This window comes from Porites lutea, chromosome 11 (genome assembly GCF_958299795.1).
Source record: "Porites lutea chromosome 11, jaPorLute2.1, whole genome shotgun sequence".
Lineage (NCBI taxonomy): Eukaryota > Metazoa > Cnidaria > Anthozoa > Scleractinia > Poritidae > Porites > Porites lutea.
The window spans coordinates 15,340,404-15,365,115 of record NC_133211.1 but is presented as its reverse complement, the minus strand read 5'-3'; the positions used below and the strand labels follow the sequence as shown (position 1 = coordinate 15,365,115).

Sequence of the window (24,712 nt, the reverse complement as noted above, 5' to 3'; positions counted from 1 at the left end):
AAGTACTTTTCGCGGGAAATGCGCCTGTATTCGCAAGCTACTAACCCTGCAATCGGTTTATTTTACGCACGTTTATAACAAAGACTACTATTTCGTTTATTTCTTCGTTTCTCAGTCTAATATACAGCGGGGATTGCTATTTTATGTCCCCTAATCAGTTTTGTGAACCAATTAAATGGTTCCTTTAAAGAATATAGTGAGCGGCGTCCCTTGCTGTAGGTGTGTCATCCCAATCGAGAAGAAATTAGGTTGATGATACTCCTTGAGATTTGGAATGAGAGTTCTGTTACTATATGTGCTCTTTTTTACGAACATTATATACTTAAAATATCCTAATTTTCCGTCCAATAGCGCTTGCTACACTGATTGTTCATTTGCTATGTCAATTTGACAATGTATACTTCATAGTCTTTTCATTTATGGGTGGGGGTGTGCCGCTGGAACCCTAAATCCCTTGGGCTGTATCAGACAATGTACAGCCACAAATTTGCTACCCAACTCCAGACTGGGCACTAAAAATCCCTACCATAAACTACCTATGAATCTTCACCGCACCAATCAATTTCCTGTAAAAACAACAAAACCCTCTGACTCTATGCCCTATCCTGGACTAAACTGTTGGAAAATTCTACCCTTCAAAGGGCAACCCCCTCAAGTATTCTACATAACATCTTCAACTCTTAACTTTCTTCAAGTCTGTTTTCGTGGGGTTCCCTACAGTTGACTGGAAACCTGTTACTTCCACAGCAAGCTCAGTGGTCCGTACTTAAACACTTCACCATGGGCTCCTGAATTCACAAATTCTTGTCGGTTCCTTTGTTGTGTTGAGTAAAAAAAACCGTGAATAAATTCCATTCTGAAAAAAAGCGAAACGGCTTTTGGAAGATCAAATCTCTTCCTTTTCTTCTCGCAAATGAAGTGCCCCTTTCTCTGCATAACCAGACAATAAAGAGAAAAGGCATTGCAAGTAGACTAGAATATGATCATGACTTCCCGTCTGTAACTTTTTCTTCTATACAAAGAGCCTGTAATATATTTTCCAATTTGAAGGATCTAGTTTTTGGATAATTTATACTCTAGTTTATCAATTCAATTAAGTCTTTAAGCGGTGACCTGCGATGCGGGCGTAATAAGTTGTTTGTTCTTATCGTAATGCCGTGGCCGCCATCTTTGACTTTATCACCGAGGGGAGGGGAGAAATTAAAACCCTTGGGATTGGTGTTAGGGCTTAGAAAAGCGACGGGGGAGGGGGAGGGGAGAAAAAATTTCCCTCTCGCCGCCCCCATCCCCTTTCCCTTTGACTAGACCAAAGTTCCCTCTTTTTTGCAATTCAATATGGCGGTTTTAAACAATCGAAAACACGGCGCAACTAACGAAAACGCCTGCAATGCCAGCTATTTAAGCGGGGGTGATGCTTCGTCAAAACAATAGAATACGTCTTTCCACAGGTTTGCGACACATCGGACACTCCTGCATCCTGTCTCCACACAGCTGACATGCGCCGTGACCACAGAGGAATATCAGGTTTTTCCTTCGATCCATACAGACGGGACAAAGGGACTAAAAGAAACCAAAAGAGTACAGTACTTTACCTCGTACACTGCTGCAAAAATACAAATTTACCATTAAAAATATCAGACCTATCACTTCAGGGATGGAAAAACATGAGCAGGAAACTAGTGCAGGGGAAAAAAGAAATTTTGACCTGTTTACTCAAAGCGACAATGAAACAAATATACACACATAAATCAAATAATATATCATAAAAGCAACAACAAATTTACCTAGAAAACCAAGAGTTGTTTTCTATGTTCCCAACTATATGGCCTGCAATACATACTGCTATATACAGTGGCGGATCCAGGGGAGGGGGCCCGGGTCCCCCCTTATTTTATACCAAACTGAGGCTCGAAGGGCCGAAAAAAGTTTTTTTTGATACTGCCTCCCCCCTTTTGTCAGGGTCTGGATGACCGCCCTCCCCCCTCCCTTACCTGAAGGTCTGAATCCGCCACTGATATATATCGACTGAAACATAAACTAGCGATCAGCCATCATCAGTAAAACGAAGAAAACCACACCATACGTACCTGCTCTTTCATATCTTGTAACTGCTGTTGTAACTGAGTGAATTCTTGGGTGCTAATTTCTGGTTTGGCACTTGCTTTCGACTGACATGGGGCAGTAGCTAAAGCAAAAGAGAAAATAACTTTGGTGAATTCTTGGAAAAAAAAATAAATAAAGGAATAAAACTTTTTGACTCTACAAAGCCTAAAGCTAACACTTGCAGTCAGCGAAAAGAGTTTTACATAACTCTAATTGGCTTTGACAAGCCTGTCCTCTTGATTATGGGCAAAGATTGCACTTCGTGGAGCGGTAGAAGGAACTCAAAAGTTTGGACGCTATCATACCACATTTTGTTGCCACAAATATCGCATTTATCGAACCAGTACTCACGAAACGAAAGCTTCTAGTGGGACAAAAATGATGAGAGTTAACTTCTCAGGGCCTGTGTTCCAGAAATGGAACCCTCTGTCACTGTCCACGTTTTTTGGGGGTAACTTCTTATGGCGTGGATTCCATTATAGGTTAGGTATTGTATTGTGGTGTGGGTATTGTTCAGTGTCTCTTCTATCTTTTGTAATATTGTATTTCCTCGAGTTATACTACTACATGAGAAATTTCTGCAATTTATTGGCTTAGAGCAGTGGTATTTCAGCGTAATTTGAAATACCTACATGTGAAAATTACAAAACCTTTGCGGGTAGTAGTATAAACAAATAATAGCATGATTTGTACGTGATATTTGGCATAAATACCACTCGTGATAATTCAAAATTGTCTCAAATTTCACTCGCCTAACGGCTCGTGAAATTACGTATAACAATTTCGAGATATCACTCGTGGTATTTATGCAAAATATCACTACAAATAATGCTATTACCTATACTAATAGCCGGGAACGATTATTCGAGGGAGGCGATTATTTCAAATATTGCTCAGTGGAAGTCGTGCCCTAAATATTTTGTTTTATTATCCCACTAAATAATAATGAAAAAAGATCACATCAAATAAACTGAACATGGGCTTTTTATCAGTTTTACTGGATCAGATTCCACTTCAACTTGACAGGGAGAGGATAAACGAAACACAAGATAGCGAGAGGGGTGTGTGTGTGTGTGTGTGGGGGGGGGGAGGCGATTATTCGAAGGAGGCAATTATTTTAGACATTTCCATTAAAGGGGGCGATCATGCGAGGAAATACGGTGCGTTATTTGGTGATCGCACTCACTCGCAACACCAAGGAACTATCCTGTTTTTGGGAGAAGGTTATGTCCAAAATGAAGCTGGCCAATTAAGTAAAAAGGCTAACAAACCTTTCCCTCCGCAGCATACAATGAATGGAATAAATTCTTCAATGGATTCGCGACATTGAACGCATTTTTTCATTAACAATGCACAATCTGCAAAAACAAACAACGCAGTATAAATACCGTAAGTCCTCATGGGGCTTATTGTTTTAAAACACATTTGAAGGGGGGGGGGGGTGGGGGGGGTGGGGGGGTCAATAGAGACGGGGGGCTTAATTAATTTAGCAAGGACGATGGCATCAGTTCTCTATAAAGAACTAGAATACAATCAAAAACAAAGCCGAACTGACAGCAGGTGAATAAACTCCACATGGAATGTCACAGTTGCGATTGATTAATACAATTTATTAGTGAAGCATAGAAAGGTGGAGAGGAGGAGGGCTCGTTCACTTTCTTCCCCTGAAAAGGGAGCGCTTATTAGAGAGAGTGGCCGTATTTGAGGGAGGAGGGGAGGGGCTGAATAGAGGATTTACGGTATGATATGACGTGGCTGGGTTACTGCGTTTTCTCAAATAAGCATGCCCCCGATCAGGTTCCAACAAGAACGTGGTCTTTATTTGAACTACTTTACGGCTCGGCTTTATCCACGAGGAGGAATCGAATCGAAAGGTGTTGTACAAAACGTAAACTGCAATAAACAAACCAGCAACTAATAAACATACTTTCACAGGCGACCATGTGGCCACAAGGTTTGAACAGCGTTCTTGCAATTTTCTCGGAACAAACCAGACACTCTTCAATCTAAAATTTTAAAGACAGAAGAAAAAAATTAGAATTGCGTAAAATGTTCGTGCAAATGCTCCATTAAGACTTTTTTACAATCTTTGTGGTTTACATTGACACAAAGTCGAGTATTTTGTGGTGTGTGTGGAATAACTGAATATTGTAGACGAATTTTTCTCCACCAGTGCACGCTCCAACCACAGCGTAGCTCGATCACGTGAATCTAACAATGAAACTGTCCCCCAGCCCCCGAGCATCACATTGTTTTCATCTTGAGCTCTACACTAGGCTCATAGGTTGAAGCAATTTTCCTTGTCTCCCTCAAACCCCAATTAGACAACGCGTAGTCCCCATTTTTCCTCAGGGATAGTAGAGCGAGCGAAACGCGAGCGCGCGTGAAAATCACCTCACGCGAGAAAGGCGCCTTTCTCGCGTGGGATGATTTTCACGCGCGCTCGCGTTTCCCTCGCTCTACTATCCCTGAGGAAAAAATGGGACTACTCGTAGTCTAAACCCCAGTAAAATCTCAATGTCTGAGTTTCTAAAAAACAAAACTCGCTTTTTCCCTTGGGACCGGACCATTCGCTGAGTTCTATATGATATTCTTAAGGGGGAAGTCTGGTTAAAAGCATTGTTTTTCGTTTATTTCCCCCCTTTCTCTTATACACCTAGCCAAGATTTCATTCAATCGAAAAACAACTCAATTTGGTTTGGAGTCCTTGGTCCAATAAATTTTATACAATTTTTGGATGATTTTTCGAATGTTTTTAAGGTATAAAAATTAGGGGAGGGGGGTATTGAAAATTTTTGAAAATTGGAAATTATTGGATTTAGGGGTTGTTAAAAATTAAAATATGAAGTGAGTAAAAGTAGACAAATACAAGTCCACCACCACAACAAGATGCCCGTAAGTCCATTAGCGGACTAACTGGTTTATGTGTTTACCTTTTATTTCCTTCCCAAATCAACATCATTTGCCCCCCAAAACACCCAGATTGCCCCCTTGAGACAAGGGCTACATTTCTGACCTTTGTTCTGGACTGCACAGCCTCCTTGCACATCAGACACTTCTTGACACGCGATGAACACAAAGAACACGTGGCCACGTGACCACAAGGGCCAAACAGCATATCACGCTTCATGTCAGAGCAGACCATGCACTCGTCCAGTCCTTCATTCTCATCTTCGTCTACTAATGAGGCGAGGTTCGAGTTGTTTTTCTGTGAACCACTATCAGAACAAGAAAAGAGACGAGGATGATTGGATTTGTTGAGTTAAGAAGGGTAAAAAGGGTCGTTATATCAGGCTTTGATTAACGGAAAATGTAACTTCTTTCGCAGTAAACCTCCGAAAAGCCAAATCACAGTTCAGTTCCATGTTTCGAGAGAGAGACGTGTTTTTCGTTTTTAATAAAAAGGGAAACTAGGAGAGTGGGAAAATTAGAGACTGCTGAAACGCTGATGATTCGACCTTATCGATGTTGATATCTGTGCACCTTTTGTCCCCACTGACTATTGATACTACATTTACAAGTCGCCTACATGTTTCTGCATTCTTTAGAATATTGCTCCTCTAGGTGATTTTCAAATGAAAGATTGGACGAAAAATCGTCAGCTGTGATTGCCGTAATGAAACCTACTGACAATTCCTCTTTTTAGTGGTGCAACTTATTGTTCTTCAAGGTAGTCCTATTTGAGGCTGTACAGCGGTTAAACCTCCGGCAAAGATTTATTACAAATGTTTGACTAACACAAGAAGCATATATGGTTCTGCTGACACTAAATCGCGCTCCTGAAGGTGTCCGCAATAAAAGGCGTTGACTGTAAATGAAGCCCCAAGTGGTGCCAAGAAATGAGAGGTTTTAACTGGTATTCTTTACTCATGTTATTTGCTTACGGTTTTTTAATTGATAGAGTTTTGGGGAGTTTGTTTCCAACTATACCTGGCGTGATCCTTGTGACATTTGGCCAGAGCTTTACAGAGATTAGGATCGGGGCAGAGATCCACTGGAGTTTGTCCTTTCTTATTCTTGATGTTCAGGTCAGCTCCATTGGCAGCCAGGAATAACGCAATAGAGGCACTACTTTTCTTGTCTGCACCTTGTGTTCCCAAACCCATTAGAAGCTGTAAATAAACAAATCACAAAACCTGAGCCAGTGTTTGGGTACCGGTAACAGCCATGAACAAAGGGGAAATTAAGGGGAAAACCACACTCTGTTTTGTAAGACTGACAACAAGTGTTATGAGATTACCTAGCACGAGCACGACGTACAGCCTAAAACTTGCGATAATATTAAAACGTGTTCACTTTAGTTTTATGCTCGTCACCGTTATACATAAGTCGTTTTAGTTTTAGATGATGAGTGCAAAGTATGAAGTGTTAAAAGTTATACGGGGGAGGGATATTCTCGCTGGTACTAACTACAAATTTTGTAGACCTGTCAGAACATTTTTCATTGTTTTTCATTCAATCGAGTTTACTTTAGGTTTACGCCAGTTACTGTCCTTACCATTATACTAAAGTCCGCATCGTACGCATGATAATGAGCAAAGTAGGTATTGTAGTGTTAAAAGGTCTACAAGGGAAGGAGATATTCTCGACGCTACCAGCTGTTTGTTGAAGAGCTTTAAGCAGTACATTTTTCACTGTACATAAACCACTTTAGTGCCCTTAGATTCTGTAGGTACTTTACAGGCACTCTACTTAAATACAAATCAGCAAAAATAACCTATATCGGGAGCCAAACTAGTTGGCTGGAAAAGGCATGGCTAAGGTGTTTGAACTCAGGCCTACCAAGAAAAATGTTCGGCCGGTGGTAAGAGAGTGGAACTGGACTAAGGGAATCGGGATTTCGAATCCGACGCACTAATCACTGTTATTCACTACATCCCTTACAGGTAATCGTCATATTTTCAGCTTGTACTTCGCCCTTACCCCCTTGGCGGTTTTCAGTTGAAAGCGGTGCGTGGATAGTATTCATATTTTTTTCAGATTTCTTCGACACGAGTATATTAAAACCAAAACCACTGTGGACTTGCAAATGCACCTTTTCCTGCACGACGTTGTCAGTTGTTTCAAGATTTGATCAGTTTATTCCGTTGGTTTGACTCTATTACAATGAAACACTCTTGACTGCTTGGATCTAATACTAAATAACTGTGCTTACCTTGCCTACATCTTGCATGTCTTGTAGTTGCCGCAACTGAGAAAGTGTGTGATGTCTAAGAGACTCGTGTAGTGGTGTATCCCCATCCTTGTCCGTGAGGTCTAATTTGGCACCTTCACGAACTAATAGCTACAAGAGAAAAAAGGAGGTTTCATCTCATGAAAAAGTTTTTCGAATCGGAGCTCCGAATTAACAATAGAGACCTTTGGATTCCTAGACGAGAACGTCTACGAGTACGAGATTTTCTCAATACTGAGTATTGCTTGTGAGTATTGTTCACGCATGAACCAGCGTCATTTTGGCGGGAAAACGTGATAACCGTCGTCATTCTACTACGGGTTTAAGTGAGAATGTCGTAGTGGCGAAATAAGTTATCAGATGTAAGACGTTTTATCCTCCTGCAATCGGGAGAGGGCTTATACTGGTTAACACCTCCTTCGTTATAAATAACCGTACAAACGTTTTTGGGGAAAAAACGTAAATGAAGCTTTCCGGGGTGTCTTTTTTGAGAACGCGTGCAAAAACTTTAAGTTAAATCTCGTACTCGTATTCGTTCTCGTCCTCAAATCTAAAACTCTCCATTGTAATAGATGTAGACCACAAAATTTGCATCAGGAAATGGCGACGTGAACAAAATAGTCGTAATATTCATAACACAACAGTCCACTTTCTGCCTCAAGAAAATAGACAACACGATCGCCCATGACCTGTGAACCTGCAAGTAAAGCTGAGGTTGAATGAATTAACTATGACCAAGGGACGGGATGGGAGACTGGGCCCGGAAACGGCAAAGAAAAAATATTTTAACGCGAGGAACGGCTTCATGAAAGGATTTTAAAAGGCTGCAAAATGTCTATATGTGGAGTAAGAAGTATTTTAAAATTGTACCTCAGTAGAAAGGGCTTAAAATATGCCAGTAAGTACTGTGGGAGTTTATCGGCCATCTTCTAACCTGGGTACCAGAGGTTTTTTTTCTCGCGTGCGCCAGAAGCTTTGTAGGCCGCAGGCCGACACGTCTAAACCGGAGACCGCGAATGAAAAGCCTCTGGCACCAAGGGTAAGCCATCCCCTACCTTCTCTTTCATTTTTCCGACCATTTAAGGATTAATTGAGGATCTCTCTTAGACTGAGGGATGACGCCCGCAATTGTAACACTTACCCGAACTATCTGAGTGTGTTGCCTTTCTACTGCGAGGTGTAGTGGCGTTTGCAAGTTTGTATTCTGAATATCTTTATTCGCCTTGGCCTGAGGAAAAAAAATAGTAAAGGTGACACAATTATTGTGAAACCAGTCAATAATTCTGTTCGTTGAAGCGCGAAAACGTTAACAGACGTAAAGAAGCAGAAAAAAGGACAAAAACTAAAACGAAATAAAACAATCAAAACCAAAAGAAACAAAAAATGCTCTCATCCCTTCTCTCCGTATAAAGAGATAAATGCCTTGCATAAAATCTAGTGGGTTTACCATCAAAAAATAAGAATGTTCTCTCTTCAACCGAAACAATCGAAACAGATGCCACTTACCAGTTCGTTTTGTGCTAGGAAGGTACAATCAAATAATTCTTGAAAAAAACGACAACTCGAAGGGAACAGACGACAAACTGATTTTTTGCAGGAAATATCTGTATGTCGTTACTGTTCATCGGCAGGATGCCGAAAATGTGTGCAATTTCACAATTGGTTTCAGCTGGTAACAATCAGGCCCGGGTTGCTCGAAGCATGGTTAGTGCTAACCAGCGTTAAATACCATGGAAACCTATACATTTTGATACCTCTTAACCAACGGTTAGCGCTAACCAGGCTTCGAGCAATCGGCCCCAGGATGACAAGACTACCTCAAAGGAATAGACTAAAGTTCCCAGCCGTACTTTTCAACAAATACTCTTTCAATTGTTTTACAAGAGAGATTTCCGAGCGTTGCACTGATTGCCTTCCTAGTTTTTCTTCTTTTCTCTGCTCTAGGAGACAGGGAGAAGTGAGACCCTGAGAACAAGGCAGAAACGGAATAGAGCGCCACAGCATACCTGTTTGACGAGTAACTCAGCCACTTCCGTGTGATTGTTGAGTGCTGCTAGGTGAAGAGCCGTGTACCCATCATCCTTCTTTTCATTCACAATCCATGGACGAGGGAGCTTGGAAAGGAGAATACGCATTGCACTGGACAAACAACATCATGTGATCAGATCAATCAAGAAGGACAACATCACAAATTGGCAAAAACACAAAAAGAAACAAACAAAACAACAACAAAAAAACAAAACTAAACCAAAAAGCAAAAACTCACTTTCAAAACGAGGCTAAATGCAAAACCTTTCTTTTATTGCACTTAGTCTCATTTTGAATAAGAGGCTTGGGGCAATGGCCTATTCAAAGCGCGGTACAATTGAAGTATAATTTACAACCGTCTTGGAAATCAAATACGTTATACATGTACACCACCTACCACGAATTATCTTTGCAGAGCGTTCGACTGTAAGAACAGAATAATCTAAATTTTCGTACGTATTCAAAAGACTATTCGAGTTATCATTTCTGGAATCAGTAGAATTAATTAAGAAGAAGAAACAGCTTCTAAAGTAATTAATGGGCTATTCTTCTGCATTCTTGAAGAGTAGAAAGCCAAAAGGTGGGTGTCTCTATGTGTTGCGGAAACTATTGTTGGTTCGCTTACGTTTGGTGGTGTGGGTGTTGTTAAGTGTCTTTTTAATCTTTTGTATTACGTCATTTGGTTCGTAACACCTAGACACTACCCATAAGGTGTGAATCACTTAGTACGTTTTCGTGGGCCGTTGTAAATTTACCTTGGATTACCGCGTAAAGCTGCATGTTGTAAAGCATTAAAGCCATTGTTATTAGCCACTGTAACATCAGCGTTAGACTCTAGTAACATGGTAACCATATCATCTCGCTTCTTGGAGATTGCATCATGTAATGGGGTGTCTCCTTCTGTATCCTGATCACATTAACAGGAAAAATAGTAAAATCTTGTAAAAGCGTAACTAAAGGCGGAGAGGAACAGCGGGAAAAATAGAGCCTACCTAGAATAAATTACTGATGTGGGTTGTTCATACGTTGGACAGCCCTGTCCACTGGATAAATCCGTACCCAGTGGATAAGTGTTACTGGATAGAAATTTTCTCCAGTGGATAGCGTTGTCCATCTTGAACAAGAGATGTTGAGTCGGTTTACTTCTGCGTCGATAAAATTTAATCGAAAAAAACATTATTCGAAGAATACAAGGAAACGAAGACAAAAACAAAAACAGCCCTGGACAAACATTATTATAAGCAGTTAACATAGGTAAAACTTCTAAAAACAATTAACTGATTGCATTCGTCACAGGTTTAAACAAGACCCTCTTTCCTTATCAAGGTCAACCACGAAATCGTCACGCCCCTACACTACACAGGAGACATCAAAAGTACTCGCCTGTAAGCTTGGGTGGCATCCCAAACCAAGAAGTTTCTTTACCACTGCTGTATGTCCCTTATTGACGGCCACATGCAGGGGTGACTGACGCCGTTTGTTTCGAGCATTCATGTCACTTCCGGCTTTGATCAACTGTTCGACGACTGCAGCCTCGTCCCCGAAAGCAGCATGATGGATTGCACGGTCACCGTCTTTGTCCTACATAAAGAAAGTGAAACTCTCTCCATATTTTTTGTTCAACAAATGAAATTGAATAACCCTGTCATAAACAATTCATTGAGAATAGGATCCCATTGAAGAGAGGAAAGTGGGGCCTTTTTTGACCTCTACAATGTATGTCTTTAAGATAAGTCCGATTTCTAATCATCTATTTCAAATACTCTAACATCAAATTTATCTTTTTATGGCCTAATATCAATTAGTAACAGACGTAAAATTCTTTTGATATTTTATCAACACACTTCACTCATTACTTCTTTAGATTTAGAGAGAAGGTATAATATGAGCAGGCAATAAGAATTGTACTTACCGGTACTCATAGAAATCTGCCTGGGCATATTGCTAACCTGATATTATCTAGCCTGCAAGGAGGCTCACTTGTGCGAGTTCAGAAAAAATGTTGGCCGCAGAACAAGCAGGCGCAGCCTGTGAGAAGAATGGGGCGAAGAAAAGTGAGCCTCACTTTTGCTCCACCGCCGAAATTTCCCTGAATTCGGAACTCACACAGCTGAGTCAGCTTGCAGTCTAGAGATGGTTATACATGTCACTATTTGAAACCAAAAAAATTCCTCTCCTCAGCCAACGGGAATAAATAAAGAGAAGAAATGAACAAACCTCTGCCTCCAAGTCCACATCGAATCTAATGAGAACTCTGACAGTGTCTTCATGGCCATTTTGACTGGCAGCTTGAAGAGCTGTGTGTCCAGCAAACACACCATTGACCTAACCAAAAGATAAAAGAACGGTAATTACTATGTTGTGAACTTTTCATGCAGCAGAGAAAAAAATTATTGTTGACTATAGCAAACACGACAAAAACGAGAACGATTCAACAACACCATGTACACTGAAATGAAGACTGTAAAATAATGAGTGGGTTGAGGTGGGCAAAATTAAAGGGTGTTGAAGAGTGATGCACAGTATGAATGGTTTTCCTGACTACTGAAAAATGATCCTTAGAAAAAAGGTGGAATGAACATGTAATCCCGAAACGTTTGTCTCAAGATTGGGTCGATGGCTACAGTTGTACGCATGGAAAAGGTGCATTCAAAATTACATTGGCATCTTCTTTGAGCAGAAGTTCTTCAACTCTTTGTGAGTCACCATTAGCAGCAGCTTTAACGAGCTCCTCAACTGCATCTCCAGGAACATGAGTCTCAAAGAGCTTCTTCAACAGGGCTGACAATCTCTCTGCTAAAATATTACAAACAGCAACTAGTAAAACACACAGTCTAAGCCACACGCTTTCCAAATAAGTCTTAATAACCCTGTTAAATGCAATTTAACTACGTTAACAACAAAGAGGAGCCAGGGAATTTTTGGCCAACAGCAGTAGCTGCTTCAGTGCTAAGTGTTTGAGGTGCATTTAAATGTGTTCAAGCATGCCAGTTTGGTTTAAAGTGTATGTGGTCATCCTTCTTTTTGTTCTGGCCCTTCCTTCCCAACCCTTTTCTTTTCCGCTGTTAACACAGTGTGATGGGTGCCTGGATGACACTGTGTGGAGGCTCATGGCTGGCTTGTGGGGACTACCCACAGGAGCAGATCACTGTCGGGGGGCCCACTGGTCACAGTGGAGTCCCCCTGCTATCCCAGGTACCCATCTTCTATACACTATGATGCTACTCTTAGTTCTAACTGAAAGAGTAAATCTCACCACCAGCAGAAGCACCCACTGAGGGTGACTCAGTACCAGATGCTACTTTAGTCACAAGAGCTGGATTGTAAGTCCATGAAGTGCCACAGATCTCCACCTGAAACAAAACAAAACATGATGGCTGTTCTAAAAACTCCACAGATAAATCGCTCAACTGGTAAATTGGCCTTTGGAGATATCCAGACTAAAAATCCGGAAATAAATGAACCTTTAAATGGCATGTTGATTGAACAACACTTTTTAAAAGACTTCGTGTCTTTATCAAACTGTGCACTGAAATGAAAAGCTATTCAGTATATTATGAACACCTATTTGATATGTCTTGTAAGTTTCCACTTTTAACAATTATTCCACGGGTGCGTGTTGGATATGAGATGGTTGATAGCCAAAGAGGCACGTTGTGCCGAGTTGGTTATAATCATCTCATATCCAACAAGCGCAAGTGGAATAAATGTTTTATTAAAAGTGCCAACAAAATATCAAGAATTCTCTCCGACTGTATTTGTAAAAACAACCACTTTTCAGCATGTTTTAATTTTGAGCAGACGCATACAGCTACCATATTTGGAGAGCATGGTATAATGGCTCATATACCATGATGGCTAAGCCAATCAGAGCTCTAGCTTTGCATTATCCAATGATTCAGTTTTTAATAATAGAGATTTGTGCAGAGTGGCTTCACTCTGGTACAGAAATCACACCAGAATCACTGTTCTTACATGTGAACAGGAGCCCTATCCAGTATGGCTTTTGTGCCAGAACAAAAGCTTTCCAGTAGAGTGTGAACACAGCCTAAAGCTATTGCTTCTTTGATGTTCTCACTGCTGTTGCCGTTGCTACTATTACCAAGTCACACTAACCTTCAAGTCATTGTCATGGTAAATCTGCTGCACTCTACCAACCTTGCCAAGAGTCTGCAAAATAATTACCAGGAGTGTGACAAGTAAGCACAAGCAAACTTTTGCCCTTCTGGATATATTGCAGTGATGTGTTGATACACACCAGCTTAACAGACAGATTAATTTGCTGTATGAACAAGAGTTTGAATAGCTCCTCTGGTTAAAACCTTATCTTTGAATTTCAGCTTTTCAAAGTGATAAAAAATTGATGATGGATGCACAGAAAATCCTGTGTTTCATCCACTGTACATGTAAATAGAGGAGGTTGGCTTACATGTACATGTAATAAATTAAAATTACATTATTATAAGTATAAACTTGCTTGAACTTCAAGACCAAGTGTGCAAAAGTCATTTAAGTGTGGTTGTCACTAGGGACGCAAGCATAACCCCAAACATAACATGGTTCTCACAAGCGATGCAAGCATAAGCATACAGAGCTTTTATGCAAGTGAAGATGGCCTTGACATATCAAAACCTTGTGTTCCTCTTATGTTTGTGTTGCTAGTGATGACAGGGCTTTAGAAGAATGCCCAAGAGTATAAGGTTAAACTGTTCAAATAATGTTCAACATAAGTTACTCACTGGTAGCATTGCTTCAGCCCACTCGCCATGCCCTCTTTGAAGTAGTTTGACCCTATCAGCATCCTCAGTGATGCGTACCAAGTCTCCAACAACAAACTGAGATGAAGACGCTGTTCCTGATAAGGTGCTCGTCTGTAACGTAGTGTTCAGAATGTCAGCAGAAGGTGACATTATTGTGGAGGAAGTAAGGGATAGAACGCTATCAGATGATTCTGAAGAGCTAGTTACTTTGGTCAAGATAGCTGGGTTAAAGGTCCATCTAAAAATGAATGCAGGAAAAGAAGGATCAGTATAAGAAATGTCAAAAGCATCAGGTTACTTTTACACCTGTAAACTACGTTCTTCATGCCTGGTGGAACATAAGCCCTCTGCAGTCTAGCCTCTCACAGAATCTGTGAATTTTTTTCTGTTTCTAAGCGTATCCACCCTGAAGATAACGTCCTACTCCAGGCATATAGAGCACTTTTTTTGAGGGGAGTGGGGGCGGGGGGGAGAGATGGGGGAACAAGGAACAGCCTAAACTCCACCCTTCCTTTATATTAGAAGGCAGTGTCCCCAAGAAGTTAGAGTGCTGAAGTTGCAATGGAAGGTCCTAAGATCAAGTCCTTCTTGAGTCAGTATTTCACAAACTGAACACAATGGGATTTTTTTAAAAATTTTTATTCATAGCATTCTTGGGAGCAAATGCTAACAAGAAAATTGTGACTAGCTATAAATATTTAACAATTACTGAATGAGGCTGAGTATTATCTGAAAAATTATGGAGATCGAGGAGGGTGTTATCATAATTCTTCAGATGATACGAAAGCCGAATTCAATAATTGTTTTATTATTCAATCAAAATAATTCTTTGTTTAAAAACAAGCTAAAACATGCTTACCTGCATTGATGTTAAGTTCATCTTTGATAGTGCATGTTAATCAGCAAGTTTAGGAGATAAAGGGTTGTTCAGCTCTGCAAATATTCTCCAAATAGCAGATGTCGTCAATCAAGTTGTCTTCTTGCTGTTCTTGCTATGTTTTTTGCAAATACTTTGCCTATTTATTCCTTGTGAAATGAATGAGATGTTCTGCCATTTTTTTACTCACTAGCAAAACAACTCAACCTTGTCCTCAGGTCTTCTCAGTTAACCGTTCAATAATCTGGCAATCTGCTGCACGATTGACATCATCTTTCACATATCACAAAATTCTTCCAAATTTGGTTGGAAAGAGCTGGTTATGATTAATTATTTAAGGGATTTTAGCCAATCAGAAATGGACAAATATTTTAAATGAATAATAATATTAATTATCTTTTACCTGTTACCAGTGGGGTACAAAACCATGATGTCATGATCTTCATCAATACCAACCACTGTTCCTGGAGTTGTAAGAGTCTGTAAATTGAAAAGAAGTTATTAACAAACAATGCATAAAAAATACAAAGAGGATATTTCTTGGAGATAACTTTGGTTCTGAGGTGACAACAAATGTAACACAAACCACGTGACTTCAAGTGACTTAAAAAAAACAAAGTAACCTTGAGTACTATCTGGCTATTAATAGAAGGAAAAAATTAACCCAAGAATTGCTTAAGTTTTATCAGGTTGGTCTCCAATCTGATCTTGGTGTGCATGTCTAGATAAGGTAATAAGGTAATAAGGTAGGTAATACTTTATTTAAAAATTCAAAATACCAGAGAAAGAGAGAGAAATACAAGAGAGCTCCAACAACACTCAGCTGGTTTCCATGGAGAGTTTGTTGACACATAAAAATCGTATATTAAATTAGTATAGGTAATAGCATGACTAACTTGTAGTGATATTTGGCATAAATACCACTAGTGATATTTCGAAATTGTTATACGTAATTTCACGAGCCGTTAGGCGAGAGAAATTTGAGACAATTTTGAAATATCACGAGTGGTATTTATGCCAAATATTGCATACAAGTCATGCTATTATTTGTTTATACTACTACCCGCAAAAGGTTTGTAATTTTCACACGTAGGTATTTCAAATTAAGCTGAAATACCACTGCTCTAAGCCAATCAAATTGCAGTAATTTTTCATGTAGTAGTATAACTAACCTTATACTACTACATGAGAAATTTCTGCAATGTGATTGGCTTAGAGCAGTGGTATTTCAGCTTAATTTGAAATACCTACATGTGAAAATTACAAACCTTTTGCGGGTAGTAGTATAAACAAATAATAGCATGATTTGTACGTGATATTTGGCATAAATACCACTCGTGATATTTCAAAATTGTCTCAAATTTCACTCGCCTAACGGCTCGTGAAATTACGTATAACAATTTTGAAATATCACTCGTGGTATTTATGCCAAATATCACTACAAATCGTGCTATTACCTATACTATAATACTAAAATTTCTTATACTACTACCACTACTACTATTGCTATAATTACAGAGAGTCATAAAAAGTTAACTTCTATTAAGATACACAGCTTGGCAAAACCCATCTATAATCTAATAAGCTTCTTGAATGAAGAGATTGACTACTTCATTTTTCGACTTACTTTCATACCTACCTCATACATGCCATCAGTCCATCCTCCATGACCATGCTGCAGGGATTGTACAATTTCAAGATCCAGGTCAACAGTGACTTGATCTCCTATCTGTAATCCCTGACCCCTAGGACCTGATGGCCTGGTATCACCTAAATGGTGAAATTATAATTAAAAATTAACCATATATACATGTACGCGTACAAAACGAAGGCTTAAAACATAAGGGCCATTGTTACCATATTAACCTGCAAGAATGTAGTGGTTGTTGTTGTTTGCTCTTTTAATTTACAAATTTCATTTGTAAGTATGAAATTTGAATGCTTATAAAATACAGATGGTGAGGAGTAGTTAAGAAGATCATGATTAGCAAGTAAGCCAAGGTGTCAATATTGAATTTTGCTGGTCATGAATATTACATTAAGCCAATGCAAGTAGACCTATACCCCTGTGCATCCTAAAATGTAGATTGAACAGTGACCGCAGTAGGATATTAAAGCATAAGTTTATGCGTCCAAAGAAAGTAGTGTCCGATAGCCCAACACTAGTGGACTTTCCTGTTGGCCTAGTGAATTCTGTTCTTAAATAGTTCAACAGGCAACTGACCTGCTTTAGGGAATTCAAATTACAGAGGAACTGAACTGTAATCAATTCTGGTCATCTGGAATTTTTTGGGGGCTGGTTGAAATGGCCTTTAGGCTAGTACATGCTAGCTACAGCTTCCCCAAATAGCAAGCTGTAAAACTTACTTTCTTTGCACCCTGATATTATAGCATAAGTTGTGCTGCTTACCCAATAATGGCAAGTGGTCTCTATAAAATTGACCTCCTTTGGCGTCACTGATTACTTTAAGATCAGCCTGCATCACAAAGAAAACAAAAATAAAATAAATACATAAGAAAAGTGTACACAATTAAATAAGCAGTCAGGTTAAACAATCAGATAAACATAATAACCACCACATTGATCGATTTGAATAACAGTACACTTGAATGTCATTATTGCTACTGATTTCTTGTTTATGGACTTGAAAGAAAATGGGGTGATTACAGATGGGACTTTAATATCTCAGAATTACCTAAGAGTAACTACTATAAACTGACAGATTGACAAAGTACACTACATTAACATAAAGTGTATATGTACACAGGTTTATTCTTTTACCATGCCCTCAAATCCAAGTCTATAGAGATTTTTTGCACCATTATCCCACAAGACATAGGCAGCACTGCGTGGACTTGTTGTACTCCAATCTTGGATTTCAGTTACTTTACCCCTGCGACCTGGACCACCTTAAACACAAAACAGCAGTTACACTATATTCAAATACAAGAGTAGAAAATACCACAATGTGCCTTCACAGATACTGAGCGGCCTCTAATTCATGAATAATCAGGGCTAGGAGACAAAGGGAATTAACAATCAACCATGGTTAAAAACTTTTAACCTGAATATAATTTTGACCTGTAACATACACACTGTATAAGGGATTGAAAATCTTTGAGCTATCAAGCTTCATGCATGATCATGCAGCTGCCATCTTTGATTATGACAGAAATGTGATGGTGAATTTTACTATGCTTCTCAAAAACATGTGAATTCTGAAGTTCAAAAGCCAATTGACTTTTGCATTTTTCGCTGCCGTCAATCTTCTAAGTGGACCTCTTTCGAAACAGAAGTTTACTTAACATCAGGTTCAAAAGGTCATGGTTTGTGATTTGTGATTGGTGGATTTTGATCCATTTTGTGTGTTTCTAAAAATGTTTTAGGGTTTGTTGCTTGTGATCCTAATTGTGACTAACGGCAGCGAAAAACGCAATTGTGAAGGCGGCTTTTGAACTTCAGAGTTGGCGTGTTTTTGAAAAAAGCAGTATGCCTGATGAAGGATATTTCAGTCAATGGCACAGGCAGCTCAGAGCACAAAATCTGAGTACTGCCAAAAGGAGCTAATGCTATGACCTTTTGGTTAGAAGCACATACAGTACATATAATCATGTGATAAAATGTATAAGACAGTATTTTTTTACCATCTTGATCTTCCCATTGCCAGTCTACTCCACGCACAACTCTGGCACCTGGAAATATTCCTCTGGCTGTAATTTTTTTGCTTTTTCTACGTGCTTCAACAAGTGCTCTAGAAAATACAAGAAATAGTAGTTCAGTAAACTGATGTAGATTTTGAAATAGTCATCACAAGGCTGTGCTCACAAAACTGAAGGGGGCCCAGTACTCTGACTTGTGAAATCTGGGGTGCCCAGCCTATGATTTCTATGAAAAAAAAAAAAGAAAAGATTTCCAGTCACCCAGGCCCAAAGGTTAGGCACCAGCTGGGACCACTGGGCACTGCTATGGAACAGCCTTGTATCAGGTATACCTGCCAGAAATACAGTCAACTCTCTCTTAAAAGACACCTCTATAAGATGGACACCTCTCTAAGATGGACAAAAAATACCTCAAAACAGAAATATAGGTGCTCTACATGATAGTAAATTGCAAAATGTTTGATATTTTGTAGTCTTGCTCTAATGAGGAGAGTGTACACTGTTACGCTTTTAGACCATGAAGTTGTTAACAGTTACTTGTAATGAATGTTTGATGGCACAATAAGAAAAAAATTCCACTTTTCTGTTACAACGTTCCAGTTTTACGTATAGCTGCTGCACACAAGTTAAACAGATGTGTATTCATTGCAAATAGGTTCAGCTTTAAAATTACTGGTGTCACATTACCTTGACTCTCTATAAGCCAGATACCTCTCTAAGATGGACAGTCAGGACTGGCTCTGAATTTGTCCATCTTAGAGACGAGTTGACTATGGAAAAAACCTAGTTGCAAGAAGCACCTTGATATTTTCAGCTTAGCCTAAAAAGGTTTGTACAGAAAATGTAGACTACGAAGGATTTTTGTAAGCAAGTTTTTATTTCAGAAGAGGAAAATATGAGACAAGAGAGGAGTTAACTATTCATTCAAAATATTTCCATCTCTGTCAAAAAAACATGCTTATCACGGTCTATAGGTAAAGTCACTGGCTTCAAAACCAAAAGCCTTTTTCTCAGCTGTTTCAGGTTATGAAGAAAAAAAATATTTTCAATAAATGAAAATACAGTCAAACCCTGTAAAGCAACTGTATTAATGGGGTGTCCGTATTAAGCAGGTTGAATTTGGAGAAAACGCAAGGGTTTTCTTTCCCCAGGGACAAAGCAAACTGTCCGTGATAATGAGGTGTCCGTATTGAGTGGGTGCCCTTAAAGGGAGGTTTGACTGAAATATTACGCTGATTTAGCAATAGAACGGGAACATCAGTTGATGACGGGATAGCATGCGAAAAGTGATAAACGCGACTTTCAGTGTCCAATTTGCCCTCTGCCATTGGGTAAGCCAATGGTTTTATTTGCATGCGCCGTCATCACTGCTGTCTCGTTGTCTTCGTCAAATCTGCCTAATATTATTTTGTTCACAACAAGTACTGAATGGAACCAATAAGCTTTGGTCGAGTCTGACTACAAGATACAGGAAACAGTGTATTCAAATAAAATAATGTTGCCAAGTCATACAACTAAATAATTTATAAAAAATTGGAGGATACTGCACAAGATAAATGATCGCTTGTTTTCATAAAGTTATCAAAAGGTGCATTTGAAAAAGTATGAAAACCCAGACATATTGAGGATGCTCCCTCTTCCTCAGTGGTTTAAAGCAACTGAACTGTTGTGCATGCTTTTTCAGTTGCTTTAAACCACTGGGGAAGAAAGAGCACCCTTGACACATCTGGATTTTCCCACCTTTTCATCGCACCTGTTGATAAATTTGAAAAAAAATCAATTACATAATTTATCTCTGGCTATATCATAAGAGAACAAAAGGAACTGATAACAATCCCCAGAAAACAAGTACTATATTTTGTTGTACCTTTCTGCACTGGGACCATTTAATCTGTAAAACCTGTGTCGTAAGTGATGTTTGTCTCCATGGTAACATACACTGCATAAGTCAAAGTTTGGGCAATCTGCACATTTCCATCTCATGCCATAGATAGGTTGCATGCGACACCCATCACACATACTTCCATCATGTTTTATTCCTTAAGGAAGATTTAAAAGGTACAATTATTATCGTGAAAACATAGCTGTAACTGCGGATAATATTTAAAATCTTTTAGCATACAGTAGTTACTCTTTTACTATATACTAAATATTTAAGCAATAGACCACACTTTCTATGGGTTTACCGGCGTGATAACCCACGCGGGATGTTGGGAGAACACGAGAAAAGCTTGTAAATCACGAGCCGAAGGCGAGTGATTTACAAGCTTTTCGAGTGTTCTCCCAACATCCCAAGTGGGTTATCACGTCGGTAAACCCATAGAAAGTGTGGTCTATTGCTTTTATAAAATAACTTTTAGTAGAATGGAGTCTTTTAGGTAAAAAAATATGCTTTTAGTACTGTGATCAGGTCATGTCTTCTCTCTAAAGTCATCATAAGCCAATCATGATTCACGATTTAATAGCGCTGAACTTTCTCAAAACTCAGTTCAGTCAAACAACAAACAACAGCACTTCAAAACACGAGTTTTTGCACTCATTACATGATAACTAATGAAAGCTGTTTTACAGGAAAAGTGAACACATATTCATGCAAATGTACAATGAAAGAATACGTTCATGGTTTGTTTACTACAGAAGTAGAAATTAATTGAACATCAGACTGTACGCAGCTGTATTTTGTTTAGTCGATCCGTAAAAATTTCGTGCTTACAGACGGAACTGGCAGTTATTGTAATGGAGGACTTCATTCACTTTTTACAAGCCGCAGTGGTTTAAGATCTGTTTTCTGGACTTTATTATGATCAAGAAATACTGCGGTAACGACTTGACTGCATTTACGAAGTTGTCGCATGTAACTTTATACAGGCACGTACAGCGCCCGATGGAGATATGTCAGTGGTGAAGAAAGGTTTCTTTGCCGTAGCCACATATTGGCGCTAATATTTGTCGGTTTGTGAAGTCAGGTAGTTTGAGGTAGGTTATGGCATCGATATCACCGAATAATTTGTGCAAATGTTGGAAAAAACCAGCCCGAAACTCTGACATCTTTCATCATCGTTGGCAGCTTGTTTACAACCTACAGCGGCCGATTTTGTACCATATCTTGATCAGGTCTCTTTTTGGAACAATTTCTTTCATTAAGGAACTTAATTTTGACATAAAATAAATCAAGAATGCTAAAACTATCCGTTTTGTTGCTGGTTGGCACATGGTTAAGTTTTCCTAGAGACTTTCTACACCAGAAATTCACACAGTTGTTGTCTTTCTCTGCGATTTGGCATCGTCGTGAAATGTAAATTGCTTTCCAGCTTTGTACTTCATAACTTCTAAAGCTATGGCAGTCGCGATTGTGACCCTCAGTAATAAAATGTGTAAACCAACGCTTTTTATATTAAGAAGGGCTACGGTAAGTAACTTGTTCTGTTTTTTTAGCCTTTCTAAAATCGTTGTTTGCAGATCAATAGCGGATTTTGTTTATGGCTCGTGGTCCGGATGCCTTTTCCTATGGGTTTACCGGTATAATAAACCATAGGTTTTTGACCAATCAGATCACGCGTACTATCTCAGTTATTTTATAAATATATAACATAGGATCAAGTGACTACAGAGTTTCTTTTTTTTATCTCAAAAGGGAAAAGGAAACTCTTCTAGCATTACATGCCTAAAGGCAAACCACGTAAGACCAAATGCATAAATGTTCCGCAAGAAGCCAGCAGCATTACCGGAAATCAACAAAATGTTCCTTCAGATCATTTTAAATATTTATTGTACAGTGTCATCCTGTTTACATGTAAACTTGTACTACTTCTGAGTTATCTCAAAAAACTAATACAGAAAAAATCAAAGAAAGAATCCCAGGCTCTAAAGAAGTCCACGTTAGAAATACACTGAAGTTGAAAACATCAGCTGAATAGGATGACTAAAGAGACTTGCGAACTTGTGGATCGATTTAAACTTTTAATGCAAATTTCAATTTTGCCCCGCTTGCATGCATTTAAACTTGAGACTTCATTTGATGTTTCGTTTCTTGAAATATGTGATTGAATTTCTTTCATTTTAAAAACATAAGATTTTCAAAAGAAGAAGAGCACAGAGGAAAAGTATAAATCATACCAGTGGGGCTGCTGTCCAGAATCCTTAGATCGTAGATGCCAGAGCACCGGTAATTCGCAGCGGTACCATTATCCCAAACAACAACAACTTCTTGGTTGCTTTCGAAGTTTCTTACGGTTCCTACGTGTCCTTCACCACCATCTTGTTTTCCCCACCTCCAATCTGGTCCTCTGACAACTCTATAACCGACGTATTCCATTTAAATTCTGAAAATGCTGAAAAAGCGGACGAAAATCGCGAAGAAAATCATCCGTCATCTTCCTTCCTTCGGGACATAATATCGTACATGTGTTATTTATTTGTACCCAGTGCTGTCTCGGCCAACCTCGACTTAATGTCAGTCGACGAAAGATGAAAATTTCCCCCCTGATCATCTGAGTCCGCTGTTGAGTGTTGGGCTCGGCAAATTAAAGAACAGTGTCGACACAGTCCTTATATCCCTACAGGGCATGGTCAAGAGATAATATCGAGGACATTATGATCTATGAAGATAATCTATTGACATTATGATCTACAGACATGGTCAGTAGTTTAGTAGTCAGTAGAAAACATTTTCTCTTACGTTGTTCTTTTGACCATTCCGCCTGCAATAATATCACGTTTGAACATGAATGTAGGCGTCCTGAAAAGGTTTCCTTAAGTTATCAGTTCCGCATTATATGCGCCAGACCTTAGAACGAGTTTTTGAAACATGAGTTTTTCACTGGACACCCTCCTTTCATAAATGGAAAGCACTTTCGAATTATTTTAGGGCTGATTGGTATAAAACCAAAAAAAATGGCATTTACAAGTACGATTCATGTCTTTGTTTTATTTCCGTTAGCCTCGGAGTACGAATTTGATTATTCGAAAGTGGCCTTTGTTGACTATTTTGACTTCCTTTCATTCGGTTTCCTGAGGAAGTCGGTCAGAACTTGCATCTGAAGGAAGTGGCTTGGTGTTTCAGTTGAGCAAGTGAGTTGAGCTTACTGAATGTGGCGTTTCAAATAAGACGAATAAAGAAAAACTGTAGTAAAAAACAACAACAACAAACTTGCCGCGTCTGGGTGCCAAGAAGGTCCTGATGTCGTCGCAGGAACCTCCGTTCCATCCCTCCTCGGTTCCGTTCCTCGGACCATTAATTGTCGAGCTGTACTTTATTATTGCGTTCTCATTTCCACTTTAAAATTGACCCAAACTTGTATCTTGATAAGGCCTTGGTCTTACTAAAAATACCACTTAAATAGATTTTAATATGGCCGGGGGGGGGGGGGGGTAGTCACTCAACTAAGTTCACTACGGGGAGGGTCCACCCCTAAAGTCCGACCCGTTGCCCTTTCACATATGACATATACCTTTTTTGGACAAAAAAGGGTATTCTTTTCACATAATGCATGAATGAATGACTTGTTTATTGACACCTTTTGCAGCTTAGAGCTGAATTGCAGGTACAGGTCAGTTACATAAACAATCATGAATAATAAATTAAAACACTATCAACGTGGTAGCATATGTAATGTACAGTTACCTTCTATACCCAGTTTAGAACTTTGTATCCTTTTTAACTGCCGTAAGTGCACCTTGAGAATAAATATAAAATGACAAAACCAGAACTTTAAACGTTTTCTCAACTTTTTCATCCTTTTCACAGCCTGATGAAATGATCAAATGCACGATCTGGTAGCCTTTTTCAGCCTTTTTACACGCAGACATATTAAATTCTAAAAGCAGAATACTGCAATGTTGATCGTACTACGTGAAAATTAACTCTGCTAGACATCAACACGACACCGAAAGAACTCAAAACAGAGCGGGATTGTAGCCATAGACAGCTGTTTCGCCCTCTTTGGGGCTCGTCAGTACTGTCAGTATGGCGTAACAACCAGAGAAAACTCTCAACACCCACAGAATCACGCCATACCACGTGTCTTCTGAGGGGCAAGAGTCCAAGTGTCAAGTTGATGTCTCGCGGAGAAAATAAAAAATTGGCCAAGGACAAAACCATGTAAGAATTAC

General features: G+C 39.2%; 1 protein-coding gene across 1 annotated transcript; it reads right to left on the bottom strand.

The window, feature by feature from the left end:
- Positions 1-71: 71 nt before the first annotated feature.
- On the bottom strand, positions 72-23,019 carry LOC140953055 (E3 ubiquitin-protein ligase MIB1-like). Its single transcript, XM_073402540.1, has 23 exons — positions 22,718-23,019; positions 20,469-20,640; positions 18,587-18,693; positions 17,724-17,851; positions 17,352-17,418; positions 16,581-16,711; positions 15,345-15,421; positions 14,044-14,302; positions 13,421-13,474; positions 12,561-12,657; positions 11,964-12,100; positions 11,522-11,629; positions 10,688-10,885; positions 10,060-10,211; positions 9,283-9,415; positions 8,418-8,504; positions 7,259-7,387; positions 6,034-6,215; positions 5,120-5,321; positions 4,031-4,109; positions 3,375-3,461; positions 2,088-2,185; positions 72-1,560 (listed from the first exon to the last, which is right to left on the bottom strand). The coding sequence occupies exons 1-23, from the start codon at positions 22,914-22,916 to the stop codon at positions 1,420-1,422; spliced, it is 3,024 nt and encodes a 1,007-aa protein (XP_073258641.1). The 5' UTR covers positions 22,917-23,019; the 3' UTR covers positions 72-1,419.
- Positions 23,020-24,712: the final 1,693 nt, after the last annotated feature.